At 36.9% G+C, this 21,331-nt stretch overlaps 1 protein-coding gene across 1 annotated transcript in view; it reads left to right on the forward strand.

The window, feature by feature from the left end:
- Window positions 1–21,331, forward strand: part of FREM2 (FRAS1 related extracellular matrix 2) — a 120,364-nt gene that overhangs the window by 53,001 nt on the left and 46,032 nt on the right. The window contains exons 3-6 of the mRNA XM_071448416.1: window positions 8,513–8,659; window positions 10,817–11,047; window positions 13,768–13,893; window positions 14,779–15,030. Coding sequence (XP_071304517.1) covers window positions 8,513–8,659; window positions 10,817–11,047; window positions 13,768–13,893; window positions 14,779–15,030 — 756 coding nt within the window. The remainder of the gene's footprint in view (window positions 1–8,512; window positions 8,660–10,816; window positions 11,048–13,767; window positions 13,894–14,778; window positions 15,031–21,331) is intronic.

The raw sequence follows: 21,331 nt of genomic DNA on the forward strand, positions 1-21,331 counted from the left end.
CCTACAAGAATCAGAAATCCTAACAGGTAGCAAGGGCCCTGTCACATTTAGTGGGGGAAGAAAATTAATATTTTGAGCAGCCATGAAATCAGTTTAAAATAGCAAGTTTAACACCCCCAGCCAAAAGGAGGAGGTAGGTGATGACAGCTTAGCACTGTGTCATCAGCTTTGTTCAGATTGCTGCAGGCAAGAGTTCTCCCAACCACTTCCCAAGTGCCCCCCATGGCACTGCAGCCCAGGGAACTGCCCTGGTTTGTGTCTCAGCAACCTCAGCAGCTACAGCAGGTGCCATGTGGGAGGCTGAGGTCATGTCCCAACAGGTGAGTGCTATGCAGCTCCCTTTCAAGAAAGGGTGGGAGATGGCTTTCTCTAAAAGTGATAAACATTTGTGCTGGCTGGCAAGCTCAAACTGCTGTGATCGCACCTCTGCACATTTCTGTACAAACTCTAGGGCAAAAAATGTAAACTTGAGACCAGAGATACCCAGGCCTTCGTCTGCCTGTATGCAATAGCCAGCAGATTTGGTGGGAGCCAGACTTGACTTGACTTGAGAAAAAACATTGCTGCTTTCACCTTTGGGAAAAACCTGAAGGATTTTAATTTCTCAATGCATGTGGGAGAACAGTGGTGGAAATCTTCATCAAAGACTTTTCAGAAGCTTGAGGAATGCCAAAACAACTTAAATAGCTTAAACAGTAATCTCTTTTCAAGCCAAATAAAATGCAAACCATACATAAGTAAGTTGTTAAAGTTTGTTGTATAATAAAAACAAATTTAATGGTAAAGATGCAATTTTTCTACTGCTGATTTTAATTAATTACTACTTATCTCAAAGTGTAAGTGAAGATTTCATGCAGAGAAGAAGGAGAAAGAAGTGATGTGTTGGAAGCAACATACTATCAAGATTGAGTTTTCATAATTTCACAGTCACTTCTGTTCCCTGTCCTTCTGCTTTATGTCTGTTGAGCTCCTCTCTTGGAAAACTCACAGTGCTCATATTATTCTACTGTTCATTTCTGAAGTCCTTTTTGCACTTATTTTTAATATTTAAACAGATTTTTGACATCTTGGCTTGAATCTTTTAAGGAATCTTTGGCTTCTTCCAGTTTTTTGGGGTTTTTTTTCCTTCTTGTTATATATGTTATGACTACAACGTAGGAATTTCAGATGAAATAATACAGAAATATATTATAATTACTGCCATAGGAATATACAATTTTGCCCCTTAGGATAGACTTCAAGTAACGCTAAAAATTTTGTCATTATATAAAAAAATAACACATTATTGCAAAAATATTTCTTTCCTCAGCAGAACTAATATCTTTGACTACTCTGCAAGGCTTGTCTCAAGTTAAAGTTAGTGACTTCAAAGGGAATCCTTTTGGGTTCTTGTTTATATCAACAATTTTACATGTTTTCTGTTTTTTAATCTGCCCTCGCTGAGCAGGACTAAATCACCTGCAAAAGGTTATAGTTTTGACATAGCTTAAAAAGGATGAAAGGCACCACAAAGGAGTTTCTCAGGTCAAATAATATTAAAAGTCAAATATTTGAGATTACCTGGTACAATTACTCTGAATTGAGTTGAAAAATAAATGAACCTGCCTGACATTTGTTCTCCTCCAATCAGTGAGGCATTTTATTTGTTGTATTGCCAGAAGAGAAAAAGAACCAAAATGCAAGTCTCTGGAAGTAAATTCTTAATAACAAAAAGCAGTTCAATCACTTTGACACAGAGTTAAAACAATGCTTTTTGTGTCTATGCTCAGTGGGCTATAGGAAGTCCAGCTGATAAAATGGAAACACTATTCCAACTTGTTTAGAGTACGTTTTGTAAATAATAACAACTTTTTAAATTCCTCTTACATACATTTTCCTCTTACGTTTGTAAAATTTGAGATTTATGAGTTTGGATTGTGATCTGAAATGGAGGGGAATTTTCTGCCAAGACAGTGTACAACAGCTAGGACAAAAAAAAGTTGAGAAGTTCAATTACTTCTTCAAGGGAAATTTGCCAATTTGACACAAAAAAACAATTAAATATTCATTGTGAAAAATTAGAGGTCTCTGTTTCAGATAGGGTATCCCCCTTCATGCACCCTGGTTTTAAGCATGAGAATGATTTTGCAAGCATTGAAATATTAGGCATGTATGTAGGAGTCTGCAGCAGTGGGTTCTACATGAAAATGTAATCCAATGAAGGGAAAATTGGTCTATTCTTTTCCCAGAATAGAAGAATTTCTTAAAATAGTGCAATATGAAGTGCAATAATATTTTGATTTTGATTATATTTCTCCTGACTCCTGTTCTATTGTAATGTCTTGCATTTCTGAGGTTGCAGTACACTTTTCTGTTATTACTCCTCATAAATGACTGGGGCTAAGGATGTGCCATGACCCTCAAATTTAACACTTTGTCTGAGTAGGCTTTGAATAGGAGTAGTTTTCCTATGGACTAATACATGTGTTCTTCAAAGGTATAAACCAGCAGAGAAGTCCCCTATGTGACAGTAGCTAAGATGGTTGAGCTAAACCCGTTATTCTGTGAGCCAAGGAAATGAACCTTGCTTCAATTCAGCCAGAGCCTCTTGGGAGAAGTTGTCTGGCGCCACAAAACAAATTAGTGAGCAGAGACTGAAAACTATTAAGTTTATTTTAAGAATGTGTTGTCAGAGATTTAATAAATTTACTTGTTGCTGCAGGCCATGCATGTATGAAGCCTTAACTAATCGAGGTGGTGTTTTTTTCCCTCAGAGGGAGGTGCAGGGTGGGGATCTTTAGGAAAAAGGTATTGTGCTTTAGGTAATGTGGGCATTGTTTAATGATAGACATGACAGCTTGAGTGGTATGTTTGGGTTTTCTCTGTTAATACTCACAAGGCAATTTAAATTAATTTTCTCATGCAAAGTTAGTGACTACACAAAATGCTAATTAGTTTAGTGACAGCATGGAAATAACTTCATAGTAGCAGAACAGTTTTTCTAAACAAAATCAATTTTTTTTTGTTGCCATGTTTAAATATTCCAAAGATTACTTCTAAAATGTTTAAATTTACAAATTTACCATATTACAGTTAGGACCAGTTGTGTCTTTGAGTTTACTCAGGACCCTCCTTTGTCAAGAAGATGACTTAACTGGGTTTTAGTTAGCCATATAGACTGGTGGGTTGAACAGACTCCCGTTACATTCAGTGGTCAATCTTTCCAAAAGGTGATCCACCTGTTCATATAAGATGTGCCTGCAGCTCCTGAAGATGTATTGCTTTCCATTCCTTGTGCCTAGACAGCTAGGTTTAATTAAACATACATCTTTTATAGGATGGCATTATAGATTATATGAATTCTGTGTCTAGGAAAGATCTCTTGTCCACCTTTTGTGGAACAGGAGCCAGCTGATTATGTTCCTGTGCTCTGGAACCTGAGCAAAAACATACTGTGTTTTGCCAGGAGTGGTTATTCACTGGAAGATACTGAATTTATTTGCTCTGAGTTCTTTTCTGCTCAGAAGCAGTGGTCATCCTGCAGAGCAAGTCCCTTGCTTACAGCACAGAATCCAAAACCAATAAGTGGATCTTTTGGATTTCCTAGAAATCAATTACAAACTAAGTACGTAATATGAATAAAGGCTTTCAAACACACACAGTGCTCCAGCATCTTTTTTGGTGATTCACATTGGGTTGCTCTTTATCCACTTTGCTCTTTCCTTTGAAAACTCATCGTTTCTTGATGCAGCCAATAGAGTGACAGTGTCTCAGCTCTCAGTGAATTTCCACAGAGCTGGTTTATAATTAATTTAAAGCTATGACACTAATTGTCTGAAGAGCCAGTGCATATTTGCTTGCACAGTTTTTGTCAATGAAAATCAGGTTAACCTCTTAATCAGAACCCAGTTAATCTCCTGCAGAAGAACGGGACATGGACTTGAGTTGGGAATTCCTTGAATTAATCCAGCATGAATCTCCAGACTGCATTTGGAGACATCCTTAGTGATGCTTAGTTGAATTTTATGAGGATCCAAATTTAATACACACTGGGTAACCTTGACATTCATGTCTTGTCGCTCAGTTCTCCCTCCATTTTGTAGCAAAGCAGCTACATGGTATTCTTCAGATATTTCTTCCGCTATGTGGCTTCAGGCATTTGCTTATTCTCAGCCCCAGCAAATGTGGCCCTTCCAACTTGTTTCTTGGAGGTAGATATGAAACAGAAAAAAGAGTTGCAGACAGTTTCCATCTTTCAGTACTTTCTGTAGTTCATTGGATACCAGCAATTATACTCCAGGCAAGCTAAGTCCGTAATGCTGGGAAGTGTGTGTTTTCTCATGAGAAGTTCAGAGAAAGCATTGTTTTAGTCCCTAATCACTTGGGGCTGGTTTAAGGGGTTCATTTTGACTGTTCTGCAAATATATTGAGTTACAGTGGCAGATAGAGTGCAGGAGAGCGCAGAGTTCAGCAAGTTGTTTTAGTGATTGGGGTCTATTTCAGTATACTTGAAAGACACAAAGGTGAAGCATTTTAAAGCTTTTCTAATCAGGTAATATCATTAGGTTATCTTATGCATTGTTAAAGTCAATTCAAAACTTTCTAGTGGCATGTGTTGTGTGCTGGGTTAACTTAGGCATTTTACTTCTGCAATTTCCACATGAAATTAAGAGAGTTTTACAGGATATACCCTTTCTGATGGTCATAGCAGAGGGAATAGCATTTGATCATAGAATCAGATTTGTTAAAACTCTTTTTCCACTGCTTGTCGGCTTTGATATATGTTCTTTGTACAGGAGGAATTTGAAAGTTGGGTTTTTTCCCATTAAGCAACTTTAGCTAATGACTAAAGAGAGCAGATACATCATACCTTGAAGCTCTGCAGGTTCCAGATAGCTGTGTTTGTACAGACATTGCTTGTGCACACAATGAGTCTGTGTGGCTGTGGGGATGCAGGGTAGAAACACTTTTGCTGATTCATATCTGATTTATGCCGCAGATACTCAGCAAGGAAGTCAATATCTGCATCAAGATGCATCAATTTCTGTTGTGTCAATAAGTGAATACTTATTGAGGTGCAGTTATTTGCTTTTATTTATGAATTAGGGTCTGGAGTAACTCCTAGGGACAGCAAAACTACAATCAGACTTTCCTTACAGAATGGCCATTTTTCTTGGCCCCTCAGGTCAACAGTGCTCAAGGTACACAATTTAATGTTAGAATTATTTTTATACTGTCTTTACATAGCTCTGTGATCTATGGAGAAAACTGGAACTGATTCTTTCCTTCTCTAAGCTCTTTGCACCATGATAGAAAATTCTGACAATCTAATTTGTGTTTTTTCATGAAGGATTTATAACTAAGATATCTGAGCAGCATGGCTGGAAAGATGAATGCTTGAATGGAAATAATAATTTAAATATCTTTCCCTTCAAGCAGCTGACTGACCAAGTCCTCCTGCCCCTCCTCTTGTATTCATGTTGTGTAACTGGATCTGTTTTTTCCAGATGACTTGATCTTGTTAGGAATTTCTTGTTTGATGACCTATGCAAAAATAATACATCACTGTTTTCTGACAGGCAAACAATTTGCTGACAGGATTTCTATGAAGACCAATTCCATGTTATATCTACCTTTGACTTGCCATATACAGGCAAACCTTCTGTCCTTAAAGCCTCTGTCATGAAGTCACTTTGTGACTCACCTTACTCTAGAGCCTTACTTTCAGCACCTTACAGTTTCTTAATGTCTCTTACAACTCTTGCCATCTCATTTCTCATTAATATCTCACTGCACCACCTCCCATCTAGCATCTTCTGATTTATCACTGCTGCACTCTGATCTCTGGCAAAATTTAGGAAACAAGTTTTCCTGCCTCGCTTTAGCAGCATCTTGCCAACCACGTCTCATTGATGCAGAGTTCCTTTGGATTTACCATGTTCTAACACTGCCCTCCTTCCTTTTCTGTAGTTTTAAAAGTAATGGTTTCCTTCTCTGGACTTCTGATGTACTGGTACTGCCAGCACTTGTCTGGAAGAGGAATAAAAGCAAAACTGGTATAGTAGCTTAATGATTTGCCCAGCAGGTAAATGTCTGACTGTGCCCAAGGGCAGTGCTTGCGAGCAGTGCACAATCCATCTGCTGAGAGAAATATTATTGTATGGCTGGCACTTGTTTTAATAGTGAACCAAATTAAAGTGTCATGTGCTGTTTTATTTCTGACATTTTATAACTTCTAAAAGCTATACTCTTGATATTCTTCACAGGGTTGTGTTTGTGTGGTGCTTGGCTCTACTATGTTGTATCAGTTTCATCCAGATTATGCAAGGGGGAATTCATCTTACCCAGCATTAGATGGCTTTAATAAAAGTGTCTACAATGTAAAGGGTCACAACAGGAAATTTTAAATTCTGCTGAGGAAAAATGCATGTATTTTTGCATATTTCAAGGCAAAGCTAATCTTATTAAAAATAAATGCCTAAATTAAGTCATAGCTTTACAAAATGCCTCTTTCCTGGGTTTGACTATAAAGACAGTTTAGGATTTCTATCCCCAAAATAAATACCTAAAATTAGGTAAGATGTATCATATGCTTCCTGCTCTGTTTTATGAGAGGTCTGTAGTAATAATAATAATAACAATAATAATAATAATAATAATAATAGTAGTAGTAGTAGCTAATAATAAGAAGAACAGCGGTTTTATTCTATGGGACAGTGGGCTGTGAAATGTCTTGTATAAATCAGAAAACGTGTCTTCTGAACATGAAAAAAAAGCACAATGTGAAGACACAAAGGTTTAAAATACCTAGATTCTTTTCTTAAAATTTTAAGCTGATGGGTTTGGTATTGCACATTCTAAAAGGTGAACATTACAAAACTAGGGACAGTAGTATGTCTGTAAAAATGGAGGCTCAAGCCCCTTAAGAAATATACTTTTTTGTGTGGTTGTTGGGGATTTTTTATTCTGTGAAAAAAAAAAAAATAGAAAGACACAGCTGAAAGCAAGAAATAGGTGGAATGAAGACAGTAGTAAATCTTTTTTTATTGCCTGTCTTGTGCTTTTTTGCTCCTAAATTTCATTCATAAGAGCCCTCTATGTAAGATGTAGATTGTGTGCCTTTGTCCACAGCGCATTTAACCTTTAGTTCTTTGGATAAGAGAACAATTTATGCCAGATTTTCTTTTTTTTTCCTATCCTCTGGTTAGAATATCTTTTGTTTAAAAGGATGCAAACTCAGCTAGAAAATTTTCCTTTACCTTGGCAGTTTCAAATATCTGACATTCTCATTTGTAGTAGGCTTGTGCAGCAGTATTTTGTCTCACTAGTGGTACAAATAGGTTCTCTCTCCTCTAAAAGACAGTAAATTTCCATCCTTTTTATATGTCAGAAGCTTTTATCCTTCTGTTAAATTACGGTCAAATTGGGCAGTGTGTTCAAGGGTGGCACACAAATGGCTTTTCTCGCTGGATTAGAGAACAAGAAGTATTCTGTTACATTTGTCCCCATAAACCAATGGGAAGACATAACATACAGCTAACCTAATGTAAGTGCTGTTGTAGTCACTGCTGTAACACTACAGCTGCTGGTTCTCTCTGCTGCTCATTAGTTTCTGATATGTGTGTTTGCAGCCTTCCCCTTTGTCAGTAACAACAGAGATCAAAAGAGCAGAAAGGAGCAGGGTGAGGAGTGCAAGGAGATACTCCAGTAACATTTCCCTCCTTTCATTTACACAGTGCCTTTGCCTCCATGTGACACTGCACAACTTTAGTTCCTGGTTTTTCTAGTAGGCAGGTCAGTAAAGAAACATAGGGGCTTATCTTTGAAGCAGAGTGAAAGCATGTGGAGTGGCTGCCTCATGGAAGAAACTGGAATGGGTAAACCAACCTTCACATGTCTCTTCCTCCAGTAATTAAGCCATGAATTAATTTAAATGCTTAGATACACCTCTCTGCTATTCACTTGTTTCACTGGCTTGGGTATAGAAGTGTTAATTTCTAAAGGAAATTTCTTGCACATTTAAGACAATTGTCACCTGAGCAAATCTTGTTCTGTAGCAGCACCTTGTGGGCAGGAAATCAGACTACAGTCTCCCACACAGCCCAGCATTCCCAGAAGACAGTGGCTGAGTGAGCATCTGCCACCAGTGAGCTGAGCGGTTCATTTTATTGCTGCTATAGAACTTACAGGATTCTAGAGTAATAAAAAGCACATCCATTAGGATGATATACAGAAGGCACCCCAAATACATTTTAATTAATGCTTGATGCTTTTCTCTTCAGAAATAAGAAAATTAGTGTACCATGTTTGTATGCATCTAAGAAAAAGTTTACTCCTAAGTGTAGCAAGTGTGTTCTGGTTGAGTTCCTTACTTGTAATTTCTTAGTTTTAAATCTTTAAAACCTTTGGATTGTGATGTCCAGATAGATACATATCTTACCCAAGATACAAAATTGCATTTACCTCAAAAGACAAAGTAATCTTTAACAAAAATGAAATGTTTTAATTGTATCTTTTTAATTTTGTTTTGCAGGAGGCAATAAACTGCAGAATCAGCATTTTCGCCTGAACTGGGCATGGATCTCCTTAGAAAAGGAGTATTACTTAGTAAATGAAGACACCAAGTATCTTGATGTTGTTCTTAAACGGAGAGGTTATCTGGGGGAAACCTCTTTTATAAGTAAGTTCATTTCTAACCTTATCAGTTTCTTCTATAAATCACTGCCCAGGCAGTTGATATAATGATATGAGTTGATATCAATGCAACTGTATCCTATTGCTGCTGTTTCGTGACAAGCAAACTAAATTCAAAGGAATATGTTTCTTTATTAAAGAGTGTATCTTTTATATGCTGTGCATATGATTTCTATAGTTAAATAATGAAATTTCTTCCTAAGACATGGTCCTCCTTTCTTTGATTTTATTGATATCACTGTTTATTTGTTTCACAGAATACAGTTCCTGTCCAGACCTTCTTTCCCCTATAATGAAAAAATACAGTTATAGCTATTGAAAAGACGAAAATAAACATATATCATTTTCCAGGAAGGCTCTTGTGGGCTGGTCTGACCAGCAGCCAGCTCAGAAGTGAGCACTAGGCTCATTTTCTTCACTCAGTGTTGACAGTCAACTGAGGCTGATACAGGAGGTGTTGAAAACTGTTTGCAGTGTCTGGGGAGTGGAAAGGTGAAAAAAAGGCTGTGTTATCACATTCTGCAACCTCACACCTGTTTCTAGCTTCTGGATCTGTTTCCTCCGCTGATGCATTTGCACCAGGGAACATTATCCTTGTACAATTTCACACTGAAACCTAAGGTGAGCTTACACTGCTTAGAGAAAACACTCAATCTAAAGCTATTTTTGCAGAGATATGTAAGCATTTACCTGGCAAGTTTCTGTTTAGGGCTTTTTCTGATTAAAAATCTGAGTTTCAGGTAGTGAGATGCAGCAGAGACACCTATTTTGGCATGAGATTTAGGGGATATAGACCTTAACCAACAGGATCTTAAAAGACTGTTTTTTAACAGTGAACTAACTTTAATAATATATTTCTTTTAAAGAAAGAAAAAGAATGGAAGAGATAAATACATAGTTAAGCATGTGTGGTTTAAATTAATTACTGATACTGAATAACAGATACTGATGTGGCTTCTGATCCTTCAGATAGAGTGTTTACAAAATTTTCTACCTATGGATTCAAGGTCAGTTTCAGTATTGAGCTGACTGAAAAATCAGCAAACCCAGTCTGAGTAACTTGCCTCCAACTACCTTAATCCAGCAAATGGAATAGCAGAATTGAAAAGAGCATAAAACATACTGGCCAAGATGCTTACTGGCCTTTCTGGTCCATATGCAGTGCCAAAGTGGCTGAAGGTTTATAGGTTATATAAAATTAGCTATGGCTTAGGATGAGGCATAGAAGCCTGAAGAAAGAAAGGCAAGGTTTGTAGGGAAAGGTCATGTGTTTCAATGCATTAAATAATGCAGCTGAAGAAACAATCAGAGAAAGGAGAAGTTTTAAGGGATTTTTTTCTGAAAACCTAGAAAAGCCTTTAAGATTTCAGTTGTACGGTGGGATTTAATCAAGGCCAAACGCATGAGCTGGAGACAGTTCTGAAACAGTGTCTAATTTCCATGAGGGTCTTTCAGACAGTCTTAAAGTGGGATGAGATGCCTGTGAAAACCTGTTTCAGAGCAGTTTGAATCTGAGGCTGAAAGGCCTCTTTGGATTGAGTTATATGATTTTTTTTCCCATGGAGTTGCAGCTTCAACTTCACTTTAACCTAAAGATTGTCATTATGCAAACACGGAAATAAGAGGACCATAATTTTAAAACATTCTAATTAATTTTAAAACATTCTAATTGCAATGACAATGAGGGCAATGGTTCAGGTTTTGCATCTTGTTTTTATTCAGTATATTTTCCTTTCTGTCTTTGTGTTTCCTTAGCTTTCCCTTTAAAGTCTGAATCCGGGGGTGGTTGTTTTTTTCTAAGAATTATAAATATTTTCTAGGGTTTCAGGCAGGATGCTGTTTATATGTTCTGGAAAAGAAGAGAACCCAGAGGGCTAAAAGGAGAGAGAAAAGTCTGTTGTCCTTTTTGGACATCTGTAATTGAATTATAGGGAAATGGAAACTTGATATAACTTCAGAGAATGTAGAGTTTTTCCACTTTTATGTGTGACACCCAACATAAAATTGATCAAGAGAAATAGATTTAGTTTGAATGTTCTCAGGTTGTGGAGAGTATATTTTTCTACGTGTCTTTTAAATGTGACACAATGGGAGAAAAATTACTAGTGATGTTTATAATGACCTGAACTTCTGGTTTTAACAGGTATTAGCACCAAGGATGGTACTGCCAAGAAAGATAAAGACTTCAGAGGAAAAGCCCAGAAGCAAGTGCAGTTTAATCCTGGTCAAACCTTAGCTACATGGCGAGTACGGATTTTGAGTGATGGTGAACATGAGCATTCTGAGTCCTTTCAAATTGTTCTTTCTGAGCCTGTCATGGCAATTCTGGAATTTCCTGCTGCATCCACAGTGGAAATTATTGACCCAGGAGATGGTAAGAACCTTTCCAGAACTGTACTGCTAATATGTGCATATACCAAAAGATAAACTGGAGGGTAAATGCTGTGAGTAACAGTGGATACTAAAGGTTTACTGTCCTCAAAATATTTCTGAGGACAGACTTGGGCATCAGGTAGCTATTTGTCCTCCATCACTTTAAGTGCTTGATGAAGGTACTCAGGCAGCAAGTTTTTATGAAATACCTGCATTTTTTTATGATATGTTATTTCTAGGGACTTTGTTTGTTTTCATTATAGGTGTAACAGGTTTTCCATTAAATGTATTTGCAGACTGAATTTGTTTGAATGACTGAAGAGTTGGCTGGGGACTGACTTGATTTACTCTTCCATGGTAATTCATGTGGGAGAGGATGGTACAGGAAAGTTTGGGCTGGTTGATCACAAGTTTGGTCTTGGAGTGAACTATTTGCATCAGTTAGACCTTGATATGAACCTGAGAAGCTCAGTAATTGTAAAGTTCATTAGACCAAGTATAGCACACGCTGTGTCAAGAACAAATAAAATTATGGTTAAATATAATTAAAGAAATATGCTGATTTTAAAAAATTCTAAAAAAGAAGTATTTTTTTATTCTTCTTTATTCATGCTCTGGTTGCTTTGCATCTTTTCAGCTGCATCCAGACACTTGGACCATGGGCTGTAGTCACACAGAACTGTCCTTAAGAAATCTTTTAAGTGCTGGACAGCCATAACAATTTGAATTATATGGTCTTCCCTAATTAGCATTTGAAGAGTGTTGGGCATGGAAATTATCAGAAGTGTCCTAGTTCCTAGTTACAAATGCAAGCTAAACCAGAGCTTGTCTCACATCCATTTTTAATCACTGGGAAAACTTAACTTGGAAAGCAGCATGTATGAGACACAGAAATAACTTGAAAATGTGTTAAATCTCTTTATCTTTTCTATGATCAGTAAGATAGCACAGTTAAAGGTAATTGGCTGAGTCTTCTTTATGCCACCAGCAGTATTTTATATTTCTTACACTAAGATAAAATTTTTAATTTTTTTTTTTTAATTTTTACAGTTTCAGAGAATTTGTATTAATTATATGTAAAGAGAAGTTGCAGAGGGCAAAATCAAATGCACAGCTGCAAATCAAGGAACATCTAGAAGAAAACTAGAGAGAGAACATTGAGGGAAGGACTGTGTTTCCTAACAGCATTTTGAAGCTCTGGGTTTACCAAGCTCACTGAATAAGGACCATCAAAAGTTTTATTCTCCTTCCAGTGAAAAAATCATTGATTTGAATTGTGTAGCTTTAGGATCATGACTGTGAGTTTTTTCAGAAAGCTGTACCAGCCTCTTTGGGTATGGGACATTAGTTAATGTTTTATTGGAAATATAGATTGCATAGGGATATGGGATTTTATACTAGCTGTGATGGTGTAGCTCAATCTCCTCCAAGCTTTTATGTTGTTCATGTTCATAAGGTCTGTTAAACTTTTATAGTGCCATTTTACTCCTAGTTGAATAATTATGAGAGAGAGAGAGAAGAAACCAAATAAATCAGATTCCTGCATGTGGGAAGGTTAGGTTTTTTTATTTTGTCAACTAAATTCTAAAAGGAGAAATAGAAGGAATTAAATGGGTTGGTTTTTTTCAGTCCTGCCTTTTGCTTTACTTTAAAACAAAAAGTCAGGATTTGATATTTTTCATGTTGAATTCTTGTCTTGCCAGAATAGTGAGTAGTCATGGTCTTATCAAACCTGAATTACAGCATTTTTAAGGCAGGCTTTTGACCTCAAGTCATGCTAGTAGTAGTTGGAGAAATAAAAACTGGAACATGTTTTCAAAGAAGTCACCTGACAATTTTCAGAACACTGTTTGCCAAAGTACTCTGAAATGATGAAAAATTTGCTTTGTGCAGTCAGCTGATATCACTTAATTTGATGCTATACAGAATTATATTCTTTTTGGGTTGCAGTCACACTAATGAAACTGTAAAAGTGCTTTGTAATTATGTGCATGGCCACCTTTTGTTCTTGGGTTTTTGAGAGAACAAGAACAAAATTGATCCTGAATCCCAGCATTAAAACCCAGCAATCTGATTATATGAGCATAAAATAATGAAGAAGTTCAGAATGCATCTTAGTGGGTTTTTCCCTTGAAAAAAGATCTGATATCCTTTTTTATAACACTGGCTGTATTGGCTGGGTCTCCTAGTAAAACAGTATTGTAGACATGTAACCAGCTAAAATCAAATGTCCAAGTCAGTGTAAGATGTCAGGAGTTCAACCTTGCTCCTCAATGCCAAATGATTTTCCTGGTTATCTTGGTGCAGTAAATTAAAGAATGGCCTTGATGAACCACAGACTGTAGGAGCTATGCTATTAATATTTCAGTTAACAGTTGATATTGATACTGCAGTTGACAGTTAATAATTAAATACCATGGAAATAATAAAAAGACAGACTTTGAGGACAAATTCTCCAAACACTGTCTTGCACCATTAACCCTAGATAAACAAGTCAGTCACATTAGAGACCACTTAATAAGGACTTGTGAATTCAGACCTAATGATCTGATTTTCTTTTCCACTTCTGAAACACTAAGGAACTCTACTTCTCTCACCCTCCAAGTTTTACTACAATTTAGTGACATTGCCAATAAATGCAAGTTATTTGTTGCACTTCAGAATATTCAAAAATACTCTTAGCTAATATACAGGTGACTTATGAGGTTCTTTTCTTTGCAGAATCAACAGTCTTTATTCCTCAGTCCACCTATACTATTGAAGAAGATGTTGGTGAGTTATTTATTCCAGTCAGAAGAAGTGGAGATGTGAGTCAGGAACTGATGGTCATCTGCTACACACAACAAGGTAGTAGAATCTACTATAGAATAAAAAAATGGCAAGAGTGGAAAAGAGACAGAAATTTAAAAATATTTTTCCATCTATTTTATAGTAAAATTGTTTATAACTCCGTTAATTACTTTTTCATCTAAATATCTTCAGTCTCAACTGGAAATGCATTCATCTATGCAATCTGTCTAAGAGTATTACTGAACACAGTTTAAAAAGCATCATGGAGAGGTGAAGATGATCTGTGTTCTTTGTATTTCTGTGAGATTTTTATATGCAGCCCCTTATATCTGAAATTGATGAGAACTGAAAACACTGCAGTGATTGCCCTGGCTATCCTTCACTTGTTTGTATCTTGAAAAAAATTATACAAAATAATATTGCTTAATTGTCATACTTGTCCTTCCCCTGACTTTCAGTCTCTTACTAATAATACATATGCAGGGCATGGGGTTTCTACCCCTGTGGTTTTAATATTACTTTTTATCTGAAGAGCTGAAGCAACATTTTGTGTAAAGTGATCTGGAATCTAGATAAATTGTTTTCACAACATTCTATCTGTTCCACACCACTAGTATCTTCAATATGGGTAAAATATACTCGGGTAGTTAACTGGTAATCCTTACAGGGGCTATTTTGTCAGTCTGTCTCTTGTGATAGGCAATATTCCTTCTGACTGGAAAGGTGTAAATGATATGAAGAACCACACTCTTCCATTGTATCGTATACAGAAATAGAAGGGACCTCAGAAGTGGGTCCGTGGACCTCTGACTTTGTCCACAGCCCATCTTATCACCAAAAAGTAAACAGAAATTCAAAGATAATGAAAATAAAATTCCACCTCTGTGAGGAGATCATTGTAACCATGGTGTGTATAGTGACTGCTTTCCTTTTATGCCACAGGAACAGCCTCTGGCACTGCCCCAACCTCTGTACTTTCCTACTCTGACTACATATCCAGACCAGAGGATCACAACAGCATTCTACGCTTTGACAAAGACGAACGAGAGAAAACGTGTCGGATTGTCATCATCGACGATTCCTTGTATGAAGAGGCTGAGACCTTTGATGTTTTACTGAGCATGCCCATGGGAGGAAGGATTGGTGCAGAATTCCCAAGCACTCGCATTACCATTGTGCCTGACAAGGATGATGGTAAGATATCATATCATTGAAGTGATACCCCCAATGCAGGGACAGAAACTACAAAGAACATCACATTCAAATCAGCGTGTGGGTTTGGTTTTCTTCCTGCTGGTTAAAACACATTCTGCTTCCATCTTGAGATTAGAAAATATTAGTGGAAAGCTATGCAGGTTTTTGAAAGTATTTAGTATTGCTATTTTATTGTTTGACAAAATCACATGAGCAGTGATTCAGAGCAAGGAGCTGCACATTTTTATTCTGTGACATTAACAGACATAATTCAAGATGTCACCTTGCACGGGCAGCCTTGTTTCTGTGATTCTGAGGCTGTGTCTGCAAAGCCTTTGGGCCCATTCAATCTTGCTGCAAGGGCCCTATTGGAGGCCCTCATGGGGCAGAAGCCATCTCACAGCTCCCAAGAGGGAAGCTATATTTCCTCTGACTTGACGCTGCATTTGAATTTCTGCGTAAAAGTGTCCATTTGTATTTTCTTTGTGTTTTTAATAAAGCAAATATTCAGATAAGAGTAATGTTGCTTTAGAAATTGCCTCAGTAAGGAAACCCTACAGAATTATGTCATTTGCACAACTGGTTAATAGCTTTAAGATACTGCTTTGAAAGGGACACTTCTAGTGGTAATCAGAAAAATGGGTGTGACTAAGACAGGGTAGAATCAGCACACTGAATCACCAACTGCTTTCAAAAATACATGTATTATTGCTGCCTTAAGCCTCTCCTTTAATGCTTCAGCATTGGTGCGACAGCTCTTTTTCTAGGAGTAATAGCATGAAAGCTTCCTGGTACAATTGCCCCATTTATGTGTGGAGTTTGGAGACTGACATCTCAACTGTAAATTCTGAGATAAGTCTACTGATAAGCTGTTTGAGTCCTCTCTGTGAGGCCATAAACCATCTATTGTGACACCATCATATTTCCTAAAGACTAAAGGGAGCAATTACATAGTACAGTACTCTTTGAAAGTCTGATGCCAAAGCAGACCTTTATTATCAGCACAGTGATTTCTCTCTAGGTAAGGATACAAAAGGCAGCTCTTCAAGGCAGGAAGTCTGCACCCATCTAATTGCCTCATAAATACTCAGGCTGCCTGAAATTTCTCACCTGTAATCCTGTGACAGAGGTGACTTTGTTTTCTCTGTGGAGCATTTGGGGAATCATATAGCATTAATGACTACAACAGGTTGAAAAAACAGGTCTTGTAAATTAGATCATATAGCAAATGCAAGCTAAAATAGAAATCTTTGTAGAATAGAAATGACTCTGTTATTATAGCAAACACAAATTTATTCCTTTAGGAGCTTCTACAACAGTTTGATTTGTATGAATAATTTTGATTAATTCATTAACTTTAAAATTTGTACATAGCAAAGTATAGAACATTTAGAGAATAGCTATTAAAACATGTATTCATGGAGAAGCTGATTACCCAAAAATTGAAAGTGTTCTGACTGCTTAAGTATATATATGGAGAGTTTGGGATGGAGAGAATTAGTTAATTAGTTAATATCAGGGATGAGCTGAAATCAGACCATCTAACTTCAGTGGGAATCTCAGCGACTCCAAGTAACAACAGAATATAAAACTTAATATTTTATGAAACTCACACAAAATATTAGGGAAGTTAATGAGAAATCTCTTTTAACAATGCCATTAGAAAGCAGGAGAAGTAATTTAGTTTGTGTACCATTGTTTAGTTTTAAATTTCTGCATTTATGAACACAAGCTGCCCCAGATCTACAAACTTTTCTGCACAAATTAATTTAGCAAAGAATAACCTTATGGGATTTATTTAAAAAGCAGGGAAAGTGTTTGGGAAATTAGAATAGAATATTTTCATTATGTAGCAATGGAAATATCTATGTTTGTTGGTAGGAATGAAGAATATTTGGGATATTGAAAGATAAGGGGTCTTTGAATGATAGGTTTGGAACACTTTTTTGCAAACATTCACTTTTCTTTTTACACCCAAAATGTTGCATATGTGGTATTTGAAATTATGTGGCAGAACTCCTTTTTTACAGTGAAAGAACTCCCACAAAGAATTCCAGCACATACAAAAGCAATTCACTTACCAGTAAAATTTCCTACCACATTCTTTTTAGTTTGCATAAAAATATAAAGCATGAAAAGTCTGTATTTGTTTCATCTGACATCTGTTGCAATGCCTTATCTATAAAAAGCAGAGTGCAGACTACAGAGAAGATAAATTATAGATTACACCTTGAATTTTTTTTTTTATGTATTCACACACACACATACAAATATGTATTTACAAGCACATATTTTTGTAAGGTTTTAGCACCTTGGCAGTCATGATTAAAATTCTGCATAAATAAGAAGAGGATTTTAAGCAGCACTGGTTATTATTGTTTGCAGTGCACAAAACTGATTTTACTAAGTTAAACCAGCATGGAATGTGAAAAAAAATTCTTTAGCTTTTAACAGAAAGGTTTAATTCAGAAGATGTCTAAAATAGAGGTTGGTAGAAGCTTTAGCACATTTGTAATAGCCTATCAGCTGTAGTAATGCTGCAATGCTAAATTCTGTGGTCCACTTTAGTCTCAACTTCACATCTACTGATACATATTTTTCATTGTTTGTTTTAATTCATCTTCTACTTGACAGAGTTTCTTTGGACAAATGTAACTGTGTGTCATTAAGTGATGTCTCCAAGAACTGTGACTGGATTAACATTATGCATTGACTTTTCAGGCCAAACAACAGAAATAGCAAAGGTCAAAATTTAATAATACATAAGATCTTTCCTATGGAACTCAAGTCAGCACTAGCAACATTGCCTTATGTCCTCTGGCATTCAGTGTAAGTTAATTAGGAAACACTCACCTTCAGCACCTACCATCAAAGTCTTTTAGTTTTAGAAAATGTCCTTAGGGTCCAACTAAAATGCCATAGTTGCTATATAATCCTGCCAATAATAAAAGTAAGAGGCATGCTCTAGTGAACTACAGTGTATTCACTAAATTTTGGGCAACTGAAAAGTTTAATTGGGGATTATACAGTTGTACTGTTCTGCCAAAGAAAAATCTGGGGAAAAAAATTTAGTATGTAGAACATGCACTGGTATATTTATAAATTGTGAATGGTGATTTTCAGATTGGTGCTGCTATTGGGACATCTCCTAATGTGGAAGGGACTTTTCCTGATAGGTACTAAAGTTAGGTAGAAAAAAAGTAAAGGATTAAGTTGATGAAGTAAATAGCAGAAAAAACTTCATATTGAAACCCTGGATTCGAAGTTATGCATGCCACTACAGTTAAGGTGCTAGAAAGTAAAAACATGGTTTGTTGGGGTCAGATGTAATAGCTATTAACCGTGAACCATGAAGAAAAGCATGCATAGGGAAAAGACCTATGTGAATCATCCACTTCTGGGGGGGGCACTAATCTCACTTGGTATTAGCCTCTATAACTTTAGACATCTGATTCAAATAGGCTGTTACAGGATTCTTCTATAGTTATTGAAAAGAGATGTATACTCCCAGGAAACATCCCATCCTAGGACAATTTTTGAGCCCAGTCACCAGGGATACCTGGTGCATCTGAATTCATTGATTTATGACAGTAGATATAAAGCCTACCTTAGAAATTTAATTCGCAAATACAAAGTTGTAAGCACTACTGGGCATGAAGGACATGCCTATACTGCATGGAGAGCAGAGCTCAGCATAAAGCTCATTTGAAGGAGGCATTTTGCATAATAGATAAATATTATGCATCTAGGAAAAGGAAGATGAGGTTAATGTGCCCTTTTCATTCTCCTTGGACAGAGGAATCCTGGAATTCAGTCTAAAACCCATGAAAACACTCAGACCCTTCTGTTCCATGGAAGTGCCTTAATCCTCAGGTACTTAGCAACTAAGATAGATCAGCCTGGAAGTGCTCTCTGTTTTTCCAGCTGAAGCAGTGACTCTGAAATCATTTCATAGAGAGAGAGAGAAAATGAGATCTAGGTCTTTTGTTAGTATTCATATGGGAATGAAGAGCCTGTAATTTGGTTCCAGCACTAAAAATGTTCATGTGTTGTATGCCACAAGTCTGATACAAAATGCTTTAACAAGGTTTGAGTCAAAGCTCTGCTTTTTCATTGTCCCAGTATTTTGACTGCTGTGCTAATTTAGACTCTCTTTTACTTGGTTTTATATTGTGGGCAAATTTAAAACTCAGTTTGTAATCACATTTGGAAACCTGAAGAGAAGAGGTGCGGTGAATGTAGAGCTGGAAGTTTGCACCTGAAGGGAAAATACTTACAGTTATTTTGTGTGCTGCACATTTTTTGTAAGTGGTTGTCTCCCCATGTGATTTTAATTCCATGCTACTGTATTCAGTGTTGCCGTGAGAGCGCGTAGCCTTACAGCCAGGCTGACATACAGTCCTTCTGCCTTAGTGGAATTGTTGAAGACTCATGCTGTTCACAGCAGGAAGTACATTAAATACATTTCTTCCACTTCATTCACATTAGATGGGCAAGAAGCTGCTCAAACTTCTTCTTGACATTTCAACACCAAGGCTGGGAAATTGAAGGACTCAGGTTTATGTTGGAGATCTGCTGACCATTATCTTTACACCTGATCAACAGAATCAATCACTCATGCCATCCACATCATAGAGGATAGCACTGTCTAGGAATATTTTACAGATGAGTAAACTGGATGATGGTATCCTAGTGTAGAAAGGGAATGTTAGAGGTCAAACAGAACAGATTAATTATTTAGTCTTCTGGAGATTTCTTTGAAACACTTGCTGTCACTTTCCTTACACTTAATTAAATTTTGAAAATCCCTAGACCACGTTCTGGAAATTGGTACCCACTAACACTTTTCCAGCTTCCTTGGAGTAGTAGAGTATATTAATATTTATTATCAATAGCCTGAAAAGTCAGTACTGCAATGTTACGCTATAAATGTACGCTTTGCATTGGCTTCTAGCAAGCAGGCACTATGAACTAAATCTCAGGGTGTGTACTGAGCCAAAAGCTTACAATGAATAAGTGTTTTATTAGTAACATTGTTTATCAGAGGAACATCCTTATCTCACAAGGCAAGTTGGAATCTCCTTATTTCCATTGGTCTCCAAGGCAGACAAGTCAAATGTGCCTTTTTCTCTTTGCCAGTAGGTCTGTCAGATCTTAAACTTAACAGGAGGTTGATTAATCTTGGTAGTTGACATCTGCTAGTGCATTAGTCCAATTTTAATTACAATCTGTACACTACAGGCTGAACACTGTTATGTTACAGACTAGAGTCATGATTTGGCCAACTATCCATCACCACTCTCTGGACATGTCTAAAATAGTGAACTAGTTCTTTTTTCCTATGCACATCCATCTCTGAATACTTTCTCCCTTTTGTGTTTTCACAATGCTTGTGAGTCTGATGCCTCTGGCACTTCTGTGCAGCTTTCAACTTCTTTTGTCCTCCCATTAAGTAAAATCTCTATATGACCCCTCCCCTTTCCCCAGCCTGTGGCAGGTGGCCAGGTTGGCAACTAATCAGGGGAAAAAGTGGATGACAGCCAGCTTATGACAAGTTATACTCCCAGTTTTCTTTACTAATAGCTTCTTATTATCACCAGTTCAACAGAGTAAAAAATGTTCAATCCATGATGATAGCCTTAGAGATTTCAGAAACTACCTGTTTACTCCCTATCACAGAAATAAATTAATGTCATGTCTTGCAGTAGGACATTCTGTAGAGTAACCAGGCAAATCTATGAATTGCTTTCTTAGCATTATTTGTGGCTTACAGCTTATTATGTATGTGTGTCCCATTTTATAAGTGTGTGTGTGTGAACTACAGATGTTGGATTAATCTCATTTTTGTTCATCTGCTTAATAACTAGAAATGTAGTCCACCCTTGTGGACTGGGCTCCTTTGATAGGTGGGGAGGACAGAGCATGATCTCCAGGCAGTACTTTGTCACATCTATTTCAGATGGCTCTTTTACAGTAGGGAATGCAGCTGGTGGAGCACAAAGCTCTTCAGCCTTCACTGCTGTATGTTTTTAAATGGGTTGTTTATACGTCCAATATTACACTTCTATGTGAATTGCAGCAATATTTTGAGGAGAGTGTTGAAATGCAGAAAGCTTTTAGTTTTTTACTCAAAGCACACAAAATAGGCGATAAGCAGAAGGCACAAGATTACATGAACTGTAGAAAAATTATGCCTTCTGTTAAATTTAGAACAAGTTTAGTGAAATGGTGTTATTATGTGAACTGGTATTGCACCCCAGAGCCTAGTGCATTATTGGTTTATGACAGTTCACTCAAGAGT

The sequence above is a fragment of the Agelaius tricolor genome, unplaced genomic scaffold, assembly GCF_023055355.1.
Source record: "Agelaius tricolor isolate 1412-34295 unplaced genomic scaffold, bAgeTri1.0.p SCAF_26, whole genome shotgun sequence".
Taxonomy (NCBI): Eukaryota; Metazoa; Chordata; class Aves; order Passeriformes; family Icteridae; genus Agelaius; species Agelaius tricolor.